Source organism: Panthera uncia, chromosome D1, assembly GCF_023721935.1.
Source record: "Panthera uncia isolate 11264 chromosome D1, Puncia_PCG_1.0, whole genome shotgun sequence".
Lineage (NCBI taxonomy): Eukaryota > Metazoa > Chordata > Mammalia > Carnivora > Felidae > Panthera > Panthera uncia.
In genome coordinates, this window is record NC_064808.1 from 460,935 (window position 1) to 479,391 (window position 18,457).

The 18,457-nt window shown below is 65.9% G+C and overlaps 2 protein-coding genes across 2 annotated transcripts in view; one reads left to right on the top strand and one right to left on the bottom strand.

Moving 5' to 3' along the window:
• On the top strand, positions 1-15,391 carry PRR33 (proline rich 33). Its single transcript, XM_049614629.1, has 8 exons — positions 1-107; positions 6,339-6,465; positions 9,597-9,743; positions 9,891-9,971; positions 10,992-11,091; positions 11,174-11,306; positions 13,781-13,910; positions 14,063-15,391. Exons 1-8 carry the CDS (start codon positions 1-3, stop codon positions 15,389-15,391), a joined length of 2,154 nt encoding a protein of 717 aa, XP_049470586.1.
• Positions 12,511-18,457, bottom strand: part of LSP1 (lymphocyte specific protein 1) — a 27,757-nt gene continuing 21,810 nt past the window's right edge. The window contains exons 4-9 of the mRNA XM_049614639.1: positions 18,379-18,422; positions 18,128-18,248; positions 17,312-17,446; positions 16,898-16,975; positions 16,642-16,747; positions 12,511-12,957 (exon numbers count right to left, since the gene is read on the bottom strand). Coding sequence (XP_049470596.1) covers positions 16,655-16,747; positions 16,898-16,975; positions 17,312-17,446; positions 18,128-18,248; positions 18,379-18,422 — 471 coding nt within the window. The 3' untranslated portion in view covers positions 12,511-12,957; positions 16,642-16,654. The remainder of the gene's footprint in view (positions 12,958-16,641; positions 16,748-16,897; positions 16,976-17,311; positions 17,447-18,127; positions 18,249-18,378; positions 18,423-18,457) is intronic.

An 18,457-nucleotide genomic window follows, 5' to 3' on the forward strand; every position in this document is an offset into this window, starting at 1 on the left:
ATGGGGGCCGACGCCAGCCAGGGACAGCACCCGGACCCCACCAGTGCCCTGGCTGTCTGGGGACCAGACGCAGGAGCTGAGGGCGGCCGTGATGGGGAGGCCTGGTGGTGAGTGAACGTCCCTGGCAGGCTGGGCCCCTGGCTTCTCTGAGTCTGTCCACCGGGGCCGGCAGAGCCCATCTGGGAAAGCTGAGACCCTCCCTAACTTGGGAGCCTTGCAGCTGAGGGTGGGTGCTTCGGGGGGCCTGCCGTGGGGCCATCCACGCTGAGATCTCCAGTCCCCACGCTACCCCCCTCCCCGACCTGCCTGCCTGGGCCTGGCTGCCCTCCCTCGGGGGCTGCTTCCTTTCACCACCCCATCCCCCGCCTCCGGCCTTGGGGAGGTCCTGGCTGGTGGGGACACAGCCTGGGGTCTGCAGATGTCTAACAGTTGCCTGACCCTTGTGCCTCGCTGTCCGCTCTGGGCCCTTCAGAGAGATGAAGGGTCCACCGTACTGCCTTCAGCCTACATGACCCAGAGGGGCCGGGCTGAGAGCTTGCCTTTGACCACCTGCTCCCCTGCCTGTGCCCTTGGCCGACCAGGGGTGGGGGGGGGGGGTCCGGCTGCACGTGTACTTGGCGTGCCCCCATGTGTCCCCCTCGGCTTGGGCTCACCCGGGGTACTTAGGAGCCTGCCACACACCCACAAACAGCACCCTGGCGGGGGGCTGAGAGCGTGGGGGAAACTGGGTGGGAGGAGGGGGTGCTTTGGGAGCACGAAACTGACCAAGGGGCAGAAGGAAGAGGAAGGGGTGCCTCTGAGCTGTCTGCCTTCTCTGGGGGCCCAGCTGGAGAGGTCCCGGGGCTGCCCCCGAGAGCTAGGGGGGCTGTGCTGCAAAGCTCCCCCAGGTGGAGCCCCCCCCGACCCCGCTCCCACTTGCCTGTTTGACTCTCGGTCTCAAGGTGGGTCCCAGGGTGACCTGGTGACCTCTATCCCCTGCAGGACTGCTCCCCAGACCCCTGTACCCGGGCAGCCCAGCATCTGCCCACCAAGCCCGGGGTCAGCACCCCTCACCGCCCCCCACCCCGGGCAGCCTCTCTGAGGCCGGAGAAGGGAAGACGCGCTCAGGGTTGTGCTCAGGGTTCAGGCCCAGCCAGGAGGCCCCCGCAGCCCCGCCGAGGGGAGGGACTGCAGACAGCTCGGGCCCCTGACTCGAACCCGCGTCTCCCTGGCCTCCACCCCGGCACGGCCCGCCCGGGGGCCCCCTCCCGCCAAGGGTGTGTCTGGCCCCGACCCAGGTGCTGGGTGGGATGTGGGACCTGATTGCCGCTTTGCACGCGAGGCCCCCGGCTGTTCCAGGTCACCGCCATCCTGCCTGGGGCCCCAGCCTGACTTTCCGCTTCACCCCATGTGGCCGCCCACCCTCCCCTCGACCTCACCCCTCCTGACACCCCCTCTCTGATGTGCTCTCTGGGGCAGGGCGAGGCGCTGTCCTGTCTCTCCCCCTCTGCTCTTCTCCACCTGAACCTGTCGGGTCCAGAGGGTCCTAGTGGACCTCGGCATCCTCTTCTGGGGGCCAGCGCCCTGCCGTGGGCTCTGCCCTCAGGCTCCGGCTGGCCACCCCCACCTGCCTGCCGGGGGCCCAGGAAGGGCCTCATCCCCGCAACCCCGGAATGCTGTCTGCCAGGGGGCCAGGAGGAAGCCTGTAGGCCACCAGTCAGTCTTACCGGAGCCAGCACCCAGGACCTAACCTTTCCCACCTTGTCCTCAGCCCATGGGAAGGAGGCGGGAGTCAGGCCGCAAGTGGGGGAGGGCGGGGATGGGGGGGGGCAGGAGCAGGGCATACCTTCTTGGACTTCTTCTGGGTGAGCAGCAGAACGGCACCGTGGGGGTGGGGGAGAGAGAAAATCAGCTGTGAGCCTCGGCAAAGACTGAGGGGGACAGGGGTGAGGGGTGGCGGGGCCCAGCAGAACCACACTGTGAGTAGGTTACTCGGCCCCTGGGTGCCTGCCCACACCCGCACGTGGTCACGCGTGTGCACAGGCACCCACACGGGACTGAAGTCATGGCACATACCTGGTTCATGAACTTCTAGGTTAGGGAGGGCCAAGGAACAAGAGGCAACACCACGCGTGGGTCAGAGGTCAAAGGAGGAAGGATCCCAGGTTAATGGAAACACCGGTTGCCACTCGGGGGGCGGGGGGTCAGCGGCCGAGGCCAAGGGGCGGGGAGCGTGCGGGAAGCCAGCAAGGCACCGTCAGCGTTCATGGGCACTGCCGCCCCCCACCTCCCCGATCCTGTCCCTGCCTCGCTGATCTGCCGGGAGCAGGGCTCAGGGTGGAGTGGCAGACCCCTGCTTGTGGGGGACACTGGGGTCCCCGCCTCTCCTCTGCCCCCCGGGAAGGGCTGACGGGGGCTGGCAGCCTCTGGCTGCGGCCTGGTAAGGTAGCAGCGTGAGTCCTGAGGGCAGGGCCTATAGCCCAGGGGTCACCCCTCCCACCGGCCCCAGAGCAGGGCACCCACCGCCCTGTTGTCTAGCCTCCGAGGGACACGCTCGGCTGCTCAGCCCGCCCATCCGGGCACAGGATCCCCTACCCTGCCGCTGTGCGCCCGGCTCCTGAAGAGGGGCCCACGGGGCATGGTGGAGGGGTGGCCAGGGAGTGACAGTGTCACCCGCCCTCTGGTTCGGGCCCCGACCCGGTCGAGGGGTCACATTCGGCCGTGGGCTCTCGGTTACCCACCCTCAGGGGAGGGATGTTTCCAGGACGGTGAGGCCAGGCCTCCACTGACCCGGTCTCCCTGTGCCGGGGCCTGAGGCCCATCCGCGGCCCCGCCTCTCACAGGGTGCGTGGCCCCGGGGACCCCCCCCCTCTCTGGTTAAGCGTTGGCCGAGGTTAGTGGGTGATGTTAGGGCCACATGTGGGAGTCCTTTGCTGGCTGGCACCTCGCTGCCTCCCCGCCCTCTCCCCCGCCCTGCGTGGGCTCCAGCCAGGCCCGGGCCCCACATGGGGACCAGAAGTCCTGTGTCTTCATACCTTCTTTATGGACTTCTGCGGGTGGAGGGGCGCCGGGCGTGCGGGTGGCGGGAGGAGAGAGGAGAGGTTAGGCCAAGAGCACACGGCACGTCTTTAGGGGGTGGGGACACGCGGGGGGCAGAAGGGCTAAGGGTGTCGTGGGGGCCGGGCTCCTGGACCCCACTTACCTTCCTCCTGGGCCTCTTCTGAGGTGGGAGCCGCGGGACAGGAGGGAGAGAGGAAACAAGGACAGTCATTAGGGGGGAGCATGCGCAGTGGCGGGAGGGGGCCTTCGGGGAGAAGGGGCAGTGGGTGCTCCAGGCTGGAGGTGGCGAGCCCGGGAGAACGGGGCCTGGACTCTGCCTCTGTCCCGTGAGCACCCTCGGGCCCTTTGCCGCCTCCTTGGGGTCGTGGGACCACGGCCACCCGCCTGCCCTGACACGGGGGTGTCTGTGTGGGAGGGTTTTGGCGGAAATGGGGGCAGGGGAGCCTTCGCTGGGGAAGGGGCAGTTCCCCAGGACCACGCGTCCCACTCAGAGAGGAGTCTTTCCACCTTTTGACACAAAAAGAAACGTTTTGCTTACGTTGTCAGGGTAGCGAAGTGTTTTCAAAACATGTTCAAAACACACAACATAGCACCCAGAGCGCCTCACGGCCCAGCCTGGTGAGGGTGCGGGGACGCCTCCCGCACGGTTCCCGGGGTGCCGCGGCACCCCTTTGTTCCGGACCCGCCCAGGCACGACCGCGGGCCTCCCCCCCAGACGCCAGCCCAAGCGAGGGAGGGGGCTCCAGATCGGCCCGAAGCTTATGCCCCAAGGCGGGGATGCTGAGAGAGACAGGGACACAGAGACAGAGAGAGAGACAGAGACAGACAGAGGGAGAGACAGAGACAGACAGAGAGAAAGAGTCAGACGGAGAGAGCGAGAGACAGAGACGGAGACGGAGAGAGGGACAAGCAGGGTCCACACCACCCGGCCCTTGATGTCGGTGAGGGGGAGTCTTAACCGGCACGTGTCAGCTCAGTCCCTGCAGCACCACGGGGATGTGCAGGAACGAAGGATTTTCTATTAGTGGATTAAGAGACGGGAGGTCAGCAGGGACGTCGGAGAGTAGTTAATGATGAGACACACAGTTAACCGACGGACGGGCTCCGGGAGCCGAAGTCCAGTGGCCGAGCCGCAAGCGGAGGTTTTGAGCTAAGGGGCGGCGGGGCCGCTGGGTCGGGGTGGGGGGCGTGCGGGGCTCCCAGAGTTACCTTCTTCCTCGTACTGCTCTGCAAGGGGGTAGAACACAGGGACCGTGTCAGCGGGGGGCGGGGGGCCCGGAGCCAGCTGCCCCAGCCCCGGAACCCTGAGGATGGGGACCGGGGGTCCCTGGGCCCCGAGGAGGCCGCCAGCTCCAGGGGAGAAAAGCCCGCAGGGCTGGGGGGGTCTGGTGCTGGGGCACCCAGGTCCTGCTGGGTGAGCTTGAAGGGGCGGCCAGGGCCCGGGACCCCCTCCCGGACGCCGCCCCGGAGAGCCAGCGGGACAGGCTGGGCATACGGGACAGGGTTTTCATGTGACCACATCTCGGGGACATGTCCTTGGAGAAAGAGGGGGTCCCAGCCGCAGGGGCGGGAGTGGGGAGCCCATGTTCAGAGGGGGTCGGTCTAGCGCCCACCGCGGACCGTGGCGCTTCTTGGGGTTCCCCGCCAGGGGTCCCCAAGGACAGCCACGTTGTCAACAGTTGGACGGGCCTGCCTCAAGTGTGAGCTTTCCGTCTGGGGTGGGCGCAGAGAGGAGATGGTTTGACACTTACCCTCCACCTGCTCACTGTTGGGGGTAGAGGGTAAGAAAGAGAGAAGGGGGGGGGAGAGAGAGAGAGAACGGGTGAGGTGGGCTTTCACTCAGCGGCTCGTAACAAACACCAGCAGGTCCTCTGGCCTCTGAACACAGCTCAGGTCCAGGGGCCCACACGGGGCAGGCAGCTACTCAGACTGGTACTCACACTTCCTCGTCCGACATGGTGGGAGGGTTGTTTCTGTGGGGGGGGGGGGACCAAGATGAGAGTCAGGAAGGCCTTGGTCTAGGAGTGCTGGCGTGGGCGAGCGCTGGGCTCTTAGGGCTGGGGGTGTGAGGGGATGTCCAAGGACAGGGTGGAGGCCAAGTGTCCGGCCTTGGGCGGGCCTCCTCCCCAGGCCCCCACAGCCCTCCTCGCCGGACTCTGCTCCCACCCTGCCCCCCTTCCTGCCCCGGCTCCAGCCTGGAGCTTGGAATCGCAGAGTTGGACGGGATGCTGGAAGGTCGTGGCGTCCACCCCCACCCAGGGCCGACATCCTCTGTATAGCACTCCCCGAGGAGGGGCGTCTAGGCTGCTTTGGACAGCAGGGAAACCCCTGCTGACGCGGACTCAAAACCCGCTTCGTGATGGGCTGTGCCTTTGGGCCGAGGTTGGGGGGCTCCCCAGGAGCCCCTAGATTACAGAGCCCAGCTCCCCCAGTGTGTGTGCCCGGCCCCCGCCATCCCTGTGACAGCCTCTCCCGGTGTGAGCTCCAAGCTCCCTTCCCCCACTGATGCTTTCCTGCAGGGACCCCACGTCTTCCTTCTGGGGTGCCCTGGGCATCTCCCAGGGCCCTGTGCAGCCCCCTCTCTCCAAATCACAAGAACGTACGAGCCGTTCCGTCTCCTCGTCTCCCCCCCCCTCCCCCCGGGCTCACGGGGACGGGATCTGGCCGCGGCCGCGTGCCCCCAGCCCGGGGCCCGAGCGCGAACGGAGTGGACGGCCCCATCTGGCTGGCCCTCCCCGGCCTGCTTTCCCAGGCCCCTCGGACGCTCTTGAATTTGTCAATGTCTGCAGGGAAGCTCACGTGTGCAGGTGTGGCCCGCGCCAGGCCAGTGCGCTCAGGGACCCTCTTTCCGTGAGCTGGCCGCCGCACACGCCTGAGGCGGCCCGGGGCCTGGGAACGCTCTGAGCAGCTGTATCACACTGTTGGCCCGGGGTTTTAAAACACAAAGTTCATGACAACATATCACAGCTTAGTGGAAGACAATAGCCGTGCCCCCCCAGGGAGCTGCGTATAAGAAAACACAAGCTCATCATCCGAGGAGGCCTGAGCATCACAGCGCTAAGGTGGGAACAGTTTTCCGAAGCCTCTGTCAAGAATGTTAATTTTCCCAGAGCAATTTAAGCTCCGTGCAGAATTAACCCACAGCTCGCTGCTCCCCCCACCCCAGCCCGGGGAAGCGCGTGGCTCTTCCCTGGAAGAGGGCTCGGCCGCCCCCTCCGGTTACAGCCTCCCGCCTCGTGTACAGCTGGGGTCTCCCCCTGTTCCCGGGCCCCGTCTCTCCCCGTGGGCCCTGTCCCCAGCACCCCAGCCCGCCAGGGGCCACTCTCTAGGATGGGAGGCTCCATGGGAGCCCGGGGCCTCGCCCTGCTGGCCCCCCCTCGACCCGGCCAGGGCCCTACACCTGTCGGCAGCCTCAAGTGGGGGCTGGTGTGGCCTGAGCCCAGGGGCTGGTTATTTTTAAGGAGCCAGTGGCAGCTGAGGTGTCCAGAAATAGGCACCCAAATTAGCCAAGACACCTCTGCCCAGAAACCCAAGACGCTGGGAGGGGGGCTGAGAGGGCAGCCACAGAGCTCAGGTCTCCTCCTGGCCAGCTCCCCGCCAGCCCCCGCAGGTGTCCCAGGCCCGCCTGACCTCCTGCATCTTGCCTTCCTGCCTTCTGGGCTGGTGTCCAAGGGGGTGCCCAGGAGGACCCCCGTATCCCCGGGCAGGGTGCCCGCAAGCCCCTGGCAAAGTCTCACTTCTCCTGCATCCTGCCCCTCTGGCCAGGGGAGCCCTGAAGGACACATCACAGGGCTGCTCTGTCCCCTCATCTCACTGTCTGTCGGGGAGGGGCCAAGGTGGGGGGTGCCAGAGGGCAGGGACGGCATTTCGACAGCTGGGAAGGAAGCCCATCCCTCAGCGGGGGCGACAGTGAAAATAGCCCCTGAGGTCAGACCTCCTTGGAGACACATACCCCCTTCCCTCCTTCCCAGGTGACGAGATGGGGTGGGAAAGGTGGGAGGCCCTGTCCTCACTGGCTGTGAGCCCCCGGCCGCGTCACCACTCCCCGGCTGGGCCCCCACTGTATCCTGCAGTGGCTCCTGGCCCGACTTCCCCCGGTGGCTGAGGACACCAGCAGGTGCGGGCGCCCGGTCTGGGCGAAGTCAGGAGGGCAGCTGAGCCCACGGCATGGGGCAGGGGGAGGCGGGAGGGCAAGGAGCAGGGGCGGGGCCCTGGGGAGCATGCCCTCCACCCTGCGAGGACACAGGCCCAGGTCCCCACTGCGCCCCCTGCCTGGGCCCGTCCGGCCCTGTCCTTGACCTCTGGGAGGTGCCCCTGGGGCTGCGAGGGTCCCGGCCTCCCCTCCTCACGGAGCTGCCCCTGGGGATGAATTACACAAGCCGCCCGACGTGTCCGTCTCTACAAATGCCAGGATTGGAGGCAATGACTGCTTGAGGCCAAGAACCCCCAGCTTGTGCGAGGGGCTGGCCTTGGTGCCCTCAGCTTATTGGAGTCCCCGGGGAAAGGCCCAGATGGGCCGGGGCTGGGGGGGCGGGCAGGACACGGTGCCCGGGGGCCCTCGGGGCTGTGGGCAGCGCCCTTCCTGGGCACCTCTGTCCAGCCCTCTGCCCCGTTCCTTCCAGGGAGCCCCCACCTTCCTCCTCGGGCCACCCCAGCTGTCGCGTTCCCGTTCAGAGTGGCTTCCCCCACGTCCAGAGAGCATCGCCCTCTGCGCCAGCACCCTTGGGACCCTGGGCTGTCTTCGTGGGCTCTCCGGGCCGCCACGCTCGGAGCTGAGACATGTGCGAACACGACGGCCTGGCCCCTCTCAGCACCCCGGGACCCAAGACGTGCCTCAGATGCCGGGCCGGCCCCGCCCAGCCCTGGGCCATACCGACCTGTGGCTGAGTCTGGAGAGAAGGGTTAGAGCTCCCTGTGGACAGGACCGGCTCAGGCACTGCCCGCTCAGCTCATGCCCTCATGTTATAGTGACATTTGATCTTTCCCAGCAGCCCATTGGCCAGGGGCTGGGTGGCCGGGCATGTGGGGCAGGCGGGAAGGGGCCGTGCCCACGCAGGCCCCTTACCAAGTATAGGAACGGCAGAGGAGGAGGCCTGAGGAGGCGCGGATGTGGGGGACGTGTCTGGAGACGGAGGCAAGGTCCACCCTCCTCCCCGGGAAGTGTCAGCTTCTATTTTTACTCCCCCGACAGCGGGCACATTCTTGATGGGCTGAGGAGGGGTGACGGGAGGGACGGAGTGGCCCCAGGGATGCAGCCAAGGCTCTCTCTGGGCCAGGCTGCTGTGGGGTCCCAGACGGGGGCCCCGACTCCCCCAGTCCAGCTGCCCCCCGCCCCCCACGGTGTCTGGGGCGTGGGCACATTGCCCCAGGCCCACCTGCGTCCTCCATCAGAGCACGCGGCCTGGCGTCCCAGAGACCGCCGTGGAGAGCAGGGCTCTGGGCGTCCTCAGCCGGGCCTCTGTCCTGTCTGCGCCCCACTTAGTGACCAGGCCTGGCTCTCGCGTGGGTGCTGTTGGGGCACAGGACAGACGGGTGGGAGAAGAAACAGCCCAAACAGGATCTTGACTGCTGGCGGTCCTGCTGGGTCTCCCCCAGCGACCGGGGCCGTACCCCTTCCTTCAGCCTGGGAGCCGCCGTCTGGGGGTCCAGACCCTGAGGTCCTCTCTCCCCGAGGCCAGACTCAGCGTGCTGCTCAGGGCGGGCTCCGCCACGTGCCCGTGGAGCCTGGCCGTTCTGTCCACAGAACTCCAGATGGCACCATCCGCCAGGCAGACACCTTTCCCGGGCCTCTGATGGTCCCCTCACTAGCTGGCAAGGCCACGAGCTCCGACGGGCTTGACCCTCGGATTAGGGAAACTGAGACACGAAGAGGGGTCAGAGCAGGCCGGCACCTCCTTCCAGACCCGAGGGCTCCAGGCAAGGGAGGAGCACCGACGGTGGGGTCTGCTCAGTGCGCAGGACCGGGGTGAGCCCTGGGGAGACATGGAGGAGGCTTCCGGTCAGGGACGTCGGGGGGTTCGCACGCCCCAGCCCCAGCTCCACCCAGCTCTCTGCCTGCTCTGGGGCCTCAGAAGCTTCCAGAAGGCTTCTGCTGGCACCTCATTCAATCCCTGCAAGTCGGAGATAAGGCCACAGGGACCCACGACAGGAGAGGCATGCCCACTGTCACACAGCAGGGGGAGGCAGGGACCCTCTCCCTCCTGCCTCGCGGAGGCTGGAGTTACTGGGGACACCCCTGCCCCCTGCCCCCCGTTCCCATCTGAACTTGTTCCTCCCGTCTGATGCTGTCTCCCAAGCTGCCCAGATCCTCGGATGGGCCAGGGTTTCGGGGGGCCACATACAGCTGACCCTTGGCCAACTCTGCCCAGCGGGACCACCTCAAGACTCACTTCTAGGGAGGGCCCCACGAGGCTCCCGGGGGCCGCCGTGGCCTCTTTCCTGTGGTAAGGTTTCCCTTCTCAGGCTGGCTCCTCTGGGTCCTCACCACCCCCTGCCCCCCCAGACGTGGGCACACTCGTGGGGACAGCACGTTCGGGACCATTCGGCCTTGTCTGTAGGCTGTGCTGGGGCTTGGTCGAGGAAACCCCGTGCACACCCAGCCCCGCTCAGACCACCTTGCTCCCGGGAGCCGCCCGCTGCCCCTGCTGCTCTTAGGAGCGGCACCTGCCGACCGGCACGCCCAGGCCCTGCAGTGGCCCTCCTCGGCCAGCAGAGGAGGGTGGCCGCCCGCTCAGTGGCCTCGGCCCCTGGCAGGTGCTCTCCCGTGAACGGGCCGAGCCAGAGAACGGGCGCTGAGGTCAGAGGAGGAACAGCACAGGTTTTATTTTGGGTATCCGTGACCTCCCCCTCAGGGCACCAGGCCCGTGGTGCGGCCGGACAGCATTGAGCAGGCTCTGCTGGACAGGCCGCAGGCCTCCGAGAACCTTCGACAGGTAATCCACACCCCGGTCCACCTGGCCTGGCCGGGCAGGGGTGGGAGGAGAGGGGCAGGGCAGGGGCCTCCCCGGAGGGCTGGAGGGGGTCTGGGGGCCCGGGGTGGGGGCAAGGGATAAGGGTGGCCCAGCCCTGGTCGGGGTGCAGGATGGATCTCAACCCCAGAGAGGGTTTGAGAACTGACCACGCAGGCCCTGGGCCCAGGGATGGTGGGGGGCGGCTTCCAAAGCCGGAGGTGCTGAGCGAGGCCACAGAGCAGGGAGGAAGCCGGGACAGGGAGAGGCGGCCCCAGAGCAGTTTGGCTCCGGCTACCTTCAGGGGGGACCCTAGGGTGGCGGGGGAGAGCGGGGCCCCTCAGTCTGGTCCGGGCCCCGGTTTGCACGGGTGGGGTGGCGGGGCCCGAGGGACCTTGAACAGGTCCTGGGCACCCACACTGGTGCCAGCCCCACGGGCTTGGGCTCTGCCAGGCCCCAGATAGAAGCGGCTGACACAGCACTTCAGAGACGGTCCTGCCACAGCCCCGGGCGTCTGCGGCCCCACTAGCCTGGGTGCCTCTTTGCCGTGTGTAGGTCACTGGTCTGTTCCGCCTCCCGCACGCGGGGCTGGAGTTCTGCGCTGGGGTGGGGCTCTCGGGCAGGCGGGACCGATGGCAGGGGGGCAGTGCCTGGGTATCCCGGTCCAGGTACCCCTCGGGCAGGGGCCCTTCTGAACCTCTGGACCCTTCTGGCGCGCAGGCCCCGACCCGCAGGCTCTGAGAGGCAGGGTCTTACGTCACGGCGGAGGCGGGCTTGGAGATACTCAGAGGAGACAAGCCCTGGGTCCCCATCCCCGAGGCTGGGCTGGGGTGCGAGGCTCCTGAGAGGGCCGGGGTGGGTCAGGGCAGCGTGGCCGTCTGGCTTCCTGGCACCGTCCACCACCCCCCCCCCCCCCCCCTGCCTCTCATCCCGTGGCGTCCTCCGCTCTGATCCCGGCTCACTGTGCCGCCATGGGCTTTGTGGCCGTCTCTGCTGCTCCCCTAGGCTGATGTGCCATCCCGCTGGGTGGGGAGGGAGAACGCGGCGTGCCCGCTGGGAGATGCGCCCCGGCTGGCAGAGGACGGCCCTGGATGCAGTCTCCAAGGTGGGCCGTGGTGAGAAAAGATGGCTGTGGCTTGGTGGAGCGTTAATGCTCCTGACTGGTCCGTATTTACTCCATCCTCCAGGAGGCAGGCCGATTTTAATCACAGAGACTTCTGAAAATGGAGGTTCCCAGCAGAGCCGGATCTGGAACGCCAAAGGTCCAGTGGTCCTGCTCTTCAGTGGGTTCCCCCGACGACAAGGGCAGCAGAGCCCAATGTCAGATCTGGGTGCGGGCCCAGGGCTGGGGAGCACTCCCTCCGCCCTGTCTCCGCCTTCACACACTGGTCCGTTCACCCACCCACCTGCTTGTTCCCATCCGTTCTCACATTCACTACCTTCTTTCCTCCCTTCCACTGTCCATCCAACCATCATCCATCTGCCCACCAACACACCCAGCCAGCCAGCCAGCCACCTACTACCCATGCAGCACACATTGATCTGACTGCCTCTCCATCGCTTCTTCCATCTACTGTCCATACAATGGTTTTTCTGTCCAACTACCTTCTGTACATCCACCCATGTACCCGTCTATCTATTCTCTATCAATCCATCTATCCATTAGCCAAGATTCATCCACCCATCTTGCTATTTATACATCAGTCCACCCACCTATCCATCCCTCCACTCCTTCACCCATCATCCATCATCCATATCTGTCCACCCACCCTTCCATCTATCATCCCTCCACCGGCCCATTCGTCCATCCATCCACTCATCCATCCATCCATCCCTCCACCCACCCATTCATCCATCCATCCATCCATCCATCCATCCCTCCACCCATCCATTCGTCCATCCATCCATCCATCCATCCATCCATCTATCCATCCACTCATCCATCCATCCATCCCTCCACCCACCCATTCGTCCATCCATCCATCCATCCATCCATCCATCCATCCCTCCACCCATCCATTCGTCCATCCATCCATCCGTCCATCTATCCATCCACTCATCCATCCATTCATTTGTCCATCCATCCACTCATCCATCCATCCATCCGTCCGTCCGTCCATCCACCATCCACATCTGTCCACCCACCAAATCCTCACTGAGCACCTCCCAGGTGCTGGAATGGGGGATGACCCCAAGGTGGGTCTTGTTTTCAGGGAGTTCACAGTCTAGGGGTACAGATCAGAAATGCACACTGTTTCAGGTGCAGTAAAATTTAATCTGGCCAGTCAAGGAGGGAAGCATCATAGATGTTCTGGAAGAGGAAGACTGAAACCCCCCATCATATGCGCCCCAACTTAAGCCACCACACACCTCAGATCTCAGAGTCTAATACTGCAGAAGACCATGAAACAGGACAGAGTGTCTGATTCTGGATCCTACCACTGTCCAGGGGCTGGGGAGGACTTCCCATCGGGCTGGCCCTCTTCTTTGTCGCTCCCCCCAGTTATGGACACAGAGCCAGCACTTGGAACACACAAGGAGCTTTATTGCACACGGAGGACAAGGCTGCAAGCCGGGAGCAGGGAGGGGGCAGGGCCTGAGAATGCGGTGCAGGCGCTGGTGTCTCTTGACCTGGAGGTCCCCCAGCACGTGTCCTCTCTCTGCCCAGGCTGGGCCTTCCTCGGGGACTCTTGGTCTCTGCGGGGGCGGCCCCTTTGGTCAATCACCAGTGAGAGTCCCTCTCCTGCCCCTGCTGTGCGAGGTAGAGTGGGGGTCAGAGAGCGGGAGGGGAGAGCGGTCGGGGGGGTCGAGGAGTGGAGAGACGGCGACGGTGGTGGGTGTTGGCCGGGCGCGGGCAGGCCAGGCAGGCGACGGCAGCGGCTCCCGTGGCAGGGCCGGGGTGGGCGTCTGGCTGGACTCGCCCCTGCGAGGGCGGAGGGTGCTGCCCGAGCTGTCTGCGGTCTCAGGAAAGCTGAAACACCGGCATGGGTGGGGGTGTCCGGCTCCGGTCCGGGAAGGGGGCTACCCCCTGCCCTCCGCGTCTCCAGCCCGTCTCTGGTGGCCACGCTGGCCCTGCCTACGGCACCCCCTCCCCCGGGAGCAGCCGCCCTGCTCCAGCCACCGGAACCCCACGTCCGCTTCCACCTTGGAAGCTTGCTTCCTGACACCGGGGGCCCCCCCGGGGCCGCGGGCCTACTTGGGATTCAAGGTGAAGGGAGCTGTGCCCGTCGCCTGCTCTCCCGCTAGCCTGGCTGCCCCAGAGCTCCCGCGGTCCCTGGGGTCCTGGGCCCCCCTGAAGCAGGCACAGCCGAGCGGGAACCCCGGGCAGACCCCTGAGGCCCCTCCCCAGGCAGACCCGCTCCCGCCTGACAGAGCCGGCCCCCACAGGCCGGCAGCTCCGGGCCTCCTTCCTCCCACAAACCGGCCGGCCTCCGGCTTGGCCCAGACGCCATTTGTCAACGTCCTTGCGAGCACGTGGCGCCCAGCAACCAGGGCGGGCGGCTTGGCCAGGACCACCCCAGCCAGGATGTCTGCGGGAATATCCCATTTAGCGTAGCTCAGCGAAAATTGCTCCCACCTCCCGGCCAATCGACCTCTGATGATGCAGCCTCAGCTTTCCTGAGCCTCTGGCCGCCACCCTCACCGCTGGCTCACAGTGGACGAGCCTGTGGTCAGACTGGCGACGGTGTGGCGCCCCTCACGCGTCTGCGGGCGGGCGCTCTTCCTGCCCCGGCGGGCGGCCGGCCCAGCACGTGCCTCCCCCTCGGAGCCCGTCCACGGGTCTCACGGTCTAGGCTGTGCCCCCGGGCGGCGCCCTCGGCCGTCACCCACCGAGTCACTCGGGCCTCCGTGGGCTCCTCTCTGAAGCGGCTGGAGGCAGATCCGCCCCGCAGAGCTGCGGACGCGGACAGACTTGCCCGGCAGGTGCCGGGCGCTCAGGAAGCAGGGATTCTGATGGTCAGGGTCGGGCCGTGACCCCTCTGGGCCTCAGGAGCTCCTACCTCACCACGGGGTGGGGGGGGGGGCACCGGCAGAGAGGACGGCCGGCCTGTGACGGCTGTCCCTCTCCACCCCAGGGTGCGACGACGCTCATCGTGGCCGGCCTGTGCCCCCCGGGGCCCTCGGGACCCCCGCCACCCCTGCTGCCCAAGCCAGGCAAGGACAACCTTCGTCTGCAGAAACTTCTGAGGAAGGCTGCCCGGAAGAAGATGACCGGGGGCGGGGCCCCCGTGCCACTGGGGGCTTTCCGCACCTCCCTGTCCCCTGTGAGTGAGGCCAGCCACGACCAGGAGCCAACGGCCCCGCGCCCCGCGGAGGGCCCGCGCTCCGTGCCCGCCCTGCCCCGCTCCCCCCACCCCTCCGTCATCCAGCACGTGGCATCGCCTCTGCAGACGTCCACAGCCCCCTTCAGCTTCACTCAGCACAGGAGCCTGGCTGCCCACTTCAAGGCCACGGGGCTCCGGCTCACGACGCCGGCCCTGCACCCCACCCGGTCCCCCAGCGGCTTCACGCAGGTCTCGGCCCCCACAGCAGGGGCCACCCACGTCAGCCAGGTACACATCCGGCTCGTGCCGTCCCCACGGGCCAGGACCCCAGAGCCCTGCCAGACAGCCCCAGATGGGGGGCCTGGTGGGCAGGACCGGGACACGGTCCCGTACCCTCCTGGGGCCCAGCCCCCGGCCCCCGCGGCCCACATCCGCCCTCTGCCCGCAGAGGCCCAGACTGCCGGTCCTTGCCCTGAGGCTCCCCCTCCTCAGTGCCCTGGCCCTGAGGCCTTGGTGCCCAGAGAGGGCAGCACTCGGCTTGTGGTGCCCATAGTCCCCACCTACCGCTCACCGGGACCCTCGCCTCACAGGCCGGCCTCAGCTGAGCCCGTGGAGAAGCCCCCTGTGGCTGGCCCTGCCGCAGAGGCCGAGCAGGTCTCCAGTCCCCGGGCGGCCTCGTCCCCGTCCCCGCCCTCAGGCCCGCACCCATACCCTGTCCCCAAAGTTGCACCGAGGCCCCGGCTCAGCGGCTGGACGCGCCTGAAGAAGCAGCTGATGGAGGAGGCGGAAACATCCCCATGCCCGGGGCCAGAGCAGAGCCCAGAGGGCAGGGGGCAAGAGGTGACAGCCCCCGCCCTCCCAGCGTCCCGGCCCCCAGCCTCCCGGGCCTCCAGGATGTGGGACGCGGTGCTGTATCGCATGTCCGTGGCCAAGTCCCAAGGCAGCCCGGCTGGGCCCAGGGATGGGGCTTGTACCCTGGCCGGCCTGGGCCGCCTGCCCTTCCTGTGCAGGCCGCGATTCAACGCCCGGAAGCTGCAGGAGGCAGCCGCCCGGCCGCCCCCTATAGTCCACTCCGTCGTGGACCTAAACCCCAAGCCAAAGAACTTCAACCGGACGGCAGCTGGCTGGAAGCTCCAGTGACCGGTCAGGGCGGCACCGGGGCCTAGGACCGTGGTGTGGACAGAAGAGGGACAGGGGGTCCAGCTGGGGAGCCACGGCCACTGCAGAGGGCGCCAGGGCCGGACGGACACCGGGCAGCCGGGAGGTGCGGGACGGACAGGCTGCAGCAGGAAGGACTGTGGCGGGGTGCGGCAGGGGCAGGTGGGGTCGGGGAGGAGGCCGGTCTCCGTGGCATGTACTGGGGCAGAGAAGGGGTCTGCACTGGGTTAGAATATATATGGGGCTAACGGGGTAAAACCACGCACAAGAAGGAAGGAACACGGCTCAGTGATGAGGCAGCGGGTAGATGAGTCGGCCCCGCACAGCAGGGCCCATGGCTCGGGACTCGGGGCAAGGAGGTGCAGGGGGGTGCCTGGGCTCCTGAGGGGCTGCGGGCCGGCAGGGCAGGGAGGATGCTGGGGCTGGGTTCTGTGGTCCCCCCGCCCCTCCGGGAAAGATGGGGGACAGATTTATGTTTGCTGTGCAGAGCAGGGCTGGCTGGCCAGGGTGACTCAGTTGTGCGTGGGCACCAGTGGCTGCATCAGCGGTTTGACTGTCATTCCTGACACATCTGGGGGGTGGGGGGAGGCAAGACCCCAGGCTCAGCTCCTTTTGTTGCCCGCCTCTGATCCCCCCGCCTGGGGGGCAAGGTGTGAGGGGGGCTCGCTGGCGGGAGATGGGGGCGGGGCCCAGCTTCGATGGCTGGGTAAGGACGGGTGTCCTTGGTCCCGGGGCAGGGGAGGCAGCAGAGGGGACCCCAGGCCTCATGCGGCTTTGGGGCCCCCGCATCTGCAGTCCCCGCTGACTCGAGACAGGGGCCAGGGCTCTGATGGGGTCAGCAGTGATGGCAGAGGGACACGGAGGTGCCTGGGTGCAGGACTCAGGAGGGGAAGAGGCAGCCAGTAGGCGGCCAGCTGCATCACGCAGGGCATAACGGGTGCTGTAAATGGATCCTGGGACCCAGGCCACTAATAAAGTGTGTCTAACCACGGCAGTGGACCATGTTTCTTCACCAGGTGATGGGCGGGGTGGTGGACCCTGGAGGGGCCCCCAGCTGGTATAGGAGAGCGAGCCAAGTGTGGGTTCCCACCAGCTCCAAGGCCGGGCATTCAGTCCCCACAGGCCGCCCTTGCAGCTGTAACAAAGCGGGCCTTGTCCATGGCTCCACATTCCCAGAAGGACCCGTTCCACACACACGACACCTCACGCTCGGGCTGCTGCCCTGGACTCACCAAGAAGGGCAGCCTAGGGCACCGAGCCCTCGTCCACAAGCACCTTCTCATACTTCCCATGTCCGGTGGCCACAAACTTGTACCTCTTTCCAGACGGAGTGCTCTGCTGGGAGAGGTGACCAAGAGCAAAGCTGAGAGCGGCAGAACGGAGATGGTGCTGCCTCTGGGAAGCCCTCCCGGATACACTGAGGATAGCCCCTCTTTGCTTTCAACTGCTAGACCTGCCCTCCCTACATCAGCCACATTTAGACCCTACCTTAATTGTCGATGACGTCTTGGAGCCTCCTTTTTGCTCCCAGAGGCTTTTCTTGCTCATGTCTCCAGCTACGATATCCTATGTTCAGAGGAAGGACATGTCACAGGTGCAGACCCTCGACCAGGGAACTCAAAGCCGTGGTCCTTTCTCTCCTGTCCAGCCTTGCCCGGCTGGGTCCCAGGCCTGCCCACCCACTGCCTTGTACGAGAGCCCAGGGGAGGAAGTAAGAAAGGGAAAGTGGCACCACCTACGTGCACTGGGCCACCAGTTCCCCCACATGGCCTTCCACTCTGGGGGCCAGCCTGGTGAGCACCCCCCAAACATCCCAGTGCTCTGTCTACCCACACTGCAGCCTAGACAGCCTCATACTTGCCTCACCAAGGGGACCCCACCTCACCCTGGGATGGGTGTTACCTTGCAAGAGGGGGTCTTGGCAGTGGACTGAGCCTGCACTTCTCCTGTCTCCCACCGGCTCTTGGTGCTCGCCACAGCCATGCTGGGCAGCTCAATGGAGGGCTGGCGGGTCAGCTTGGGGGTCCGGCCAGCAGTCTGCAGAGGAGGAAAAACCCAGGACCACTTTAGTGGACAGCCACATGGGACATGTCAGAGAAGCCAGGGTGAGGGTCTCCAATACATGACTTCTTCTACATATTTGTATTTCCAGAGGAGTGCTTTCCCAGTAAGGGGCTGGGGCAGGGCACTGTGAAAAAAAAAAAAATGCATGTGCCTCCATTTGGTGTACTTGTGAAACACCTTCTTGATCTGAGGAGCACAGGTGATATGGTGGGGTAAGAGACAGATGTGGTGCTATCATGCTGCTCAGAACATAGGGCTGGAGGAGCACGGATTGAATGGGGGGGTTGTTGGAGAGAGGGGCATTGGTAGGACAGAGAGGTGTAGGTCTGAATGAGCGGTGGTTGGATGGAGGGGTGTTCGCCGAATGGAGGAGTGTTGTTTGTATGGAAAGACATTGGTTGGATGAAGGAGCATCGGTTGGATAGGAAGGTATTGGTTGGATGGAGGGGAGTTGGTTTGATGGAGGGGAGTTGGTTTGATGGAGGGGTCTTGGTTGGATGGAGGGGTCTTGGTTGGATGGAGGGGTCTTGGTTGGATGGAGGGGTATTGGTTGCATAGAAGGGTCTTGGTTGGATGGAGGGGTGTGGTTGGGATGAGACAATGGGTATGTGAATGGAGGAGGGACCCAGCAGAAGAAGGGAGGCCTGAGCATACCTCAATGGCCTGTGTGTACTGCTCCAGTCGCTCATCAATCTTGGAGATGGGCAAGGCTGGTTGGGACTTCTTCACGCTGTTACTGGAGGGTAGGAGAAGGGTCACACCCCATGCTCCCTCACTGGGCTTCCACACCCACCCTGGCCCCTACCAGAGCTCCCTCGGGGCTCTGCATCTCTAGCCCCCAGGCCCCTCTCTTCGACACCGTCTTGGGGAACCCCAAGTCCTAGTCTGGAAAGCAGCAGGTTCACCTCTTCCTGATGGAGCGGTTCAGGGACTCGGTTCTGTCGATGAGCTGTGGAAGGCAAGCAGAGATGTGGGTCTCCAACC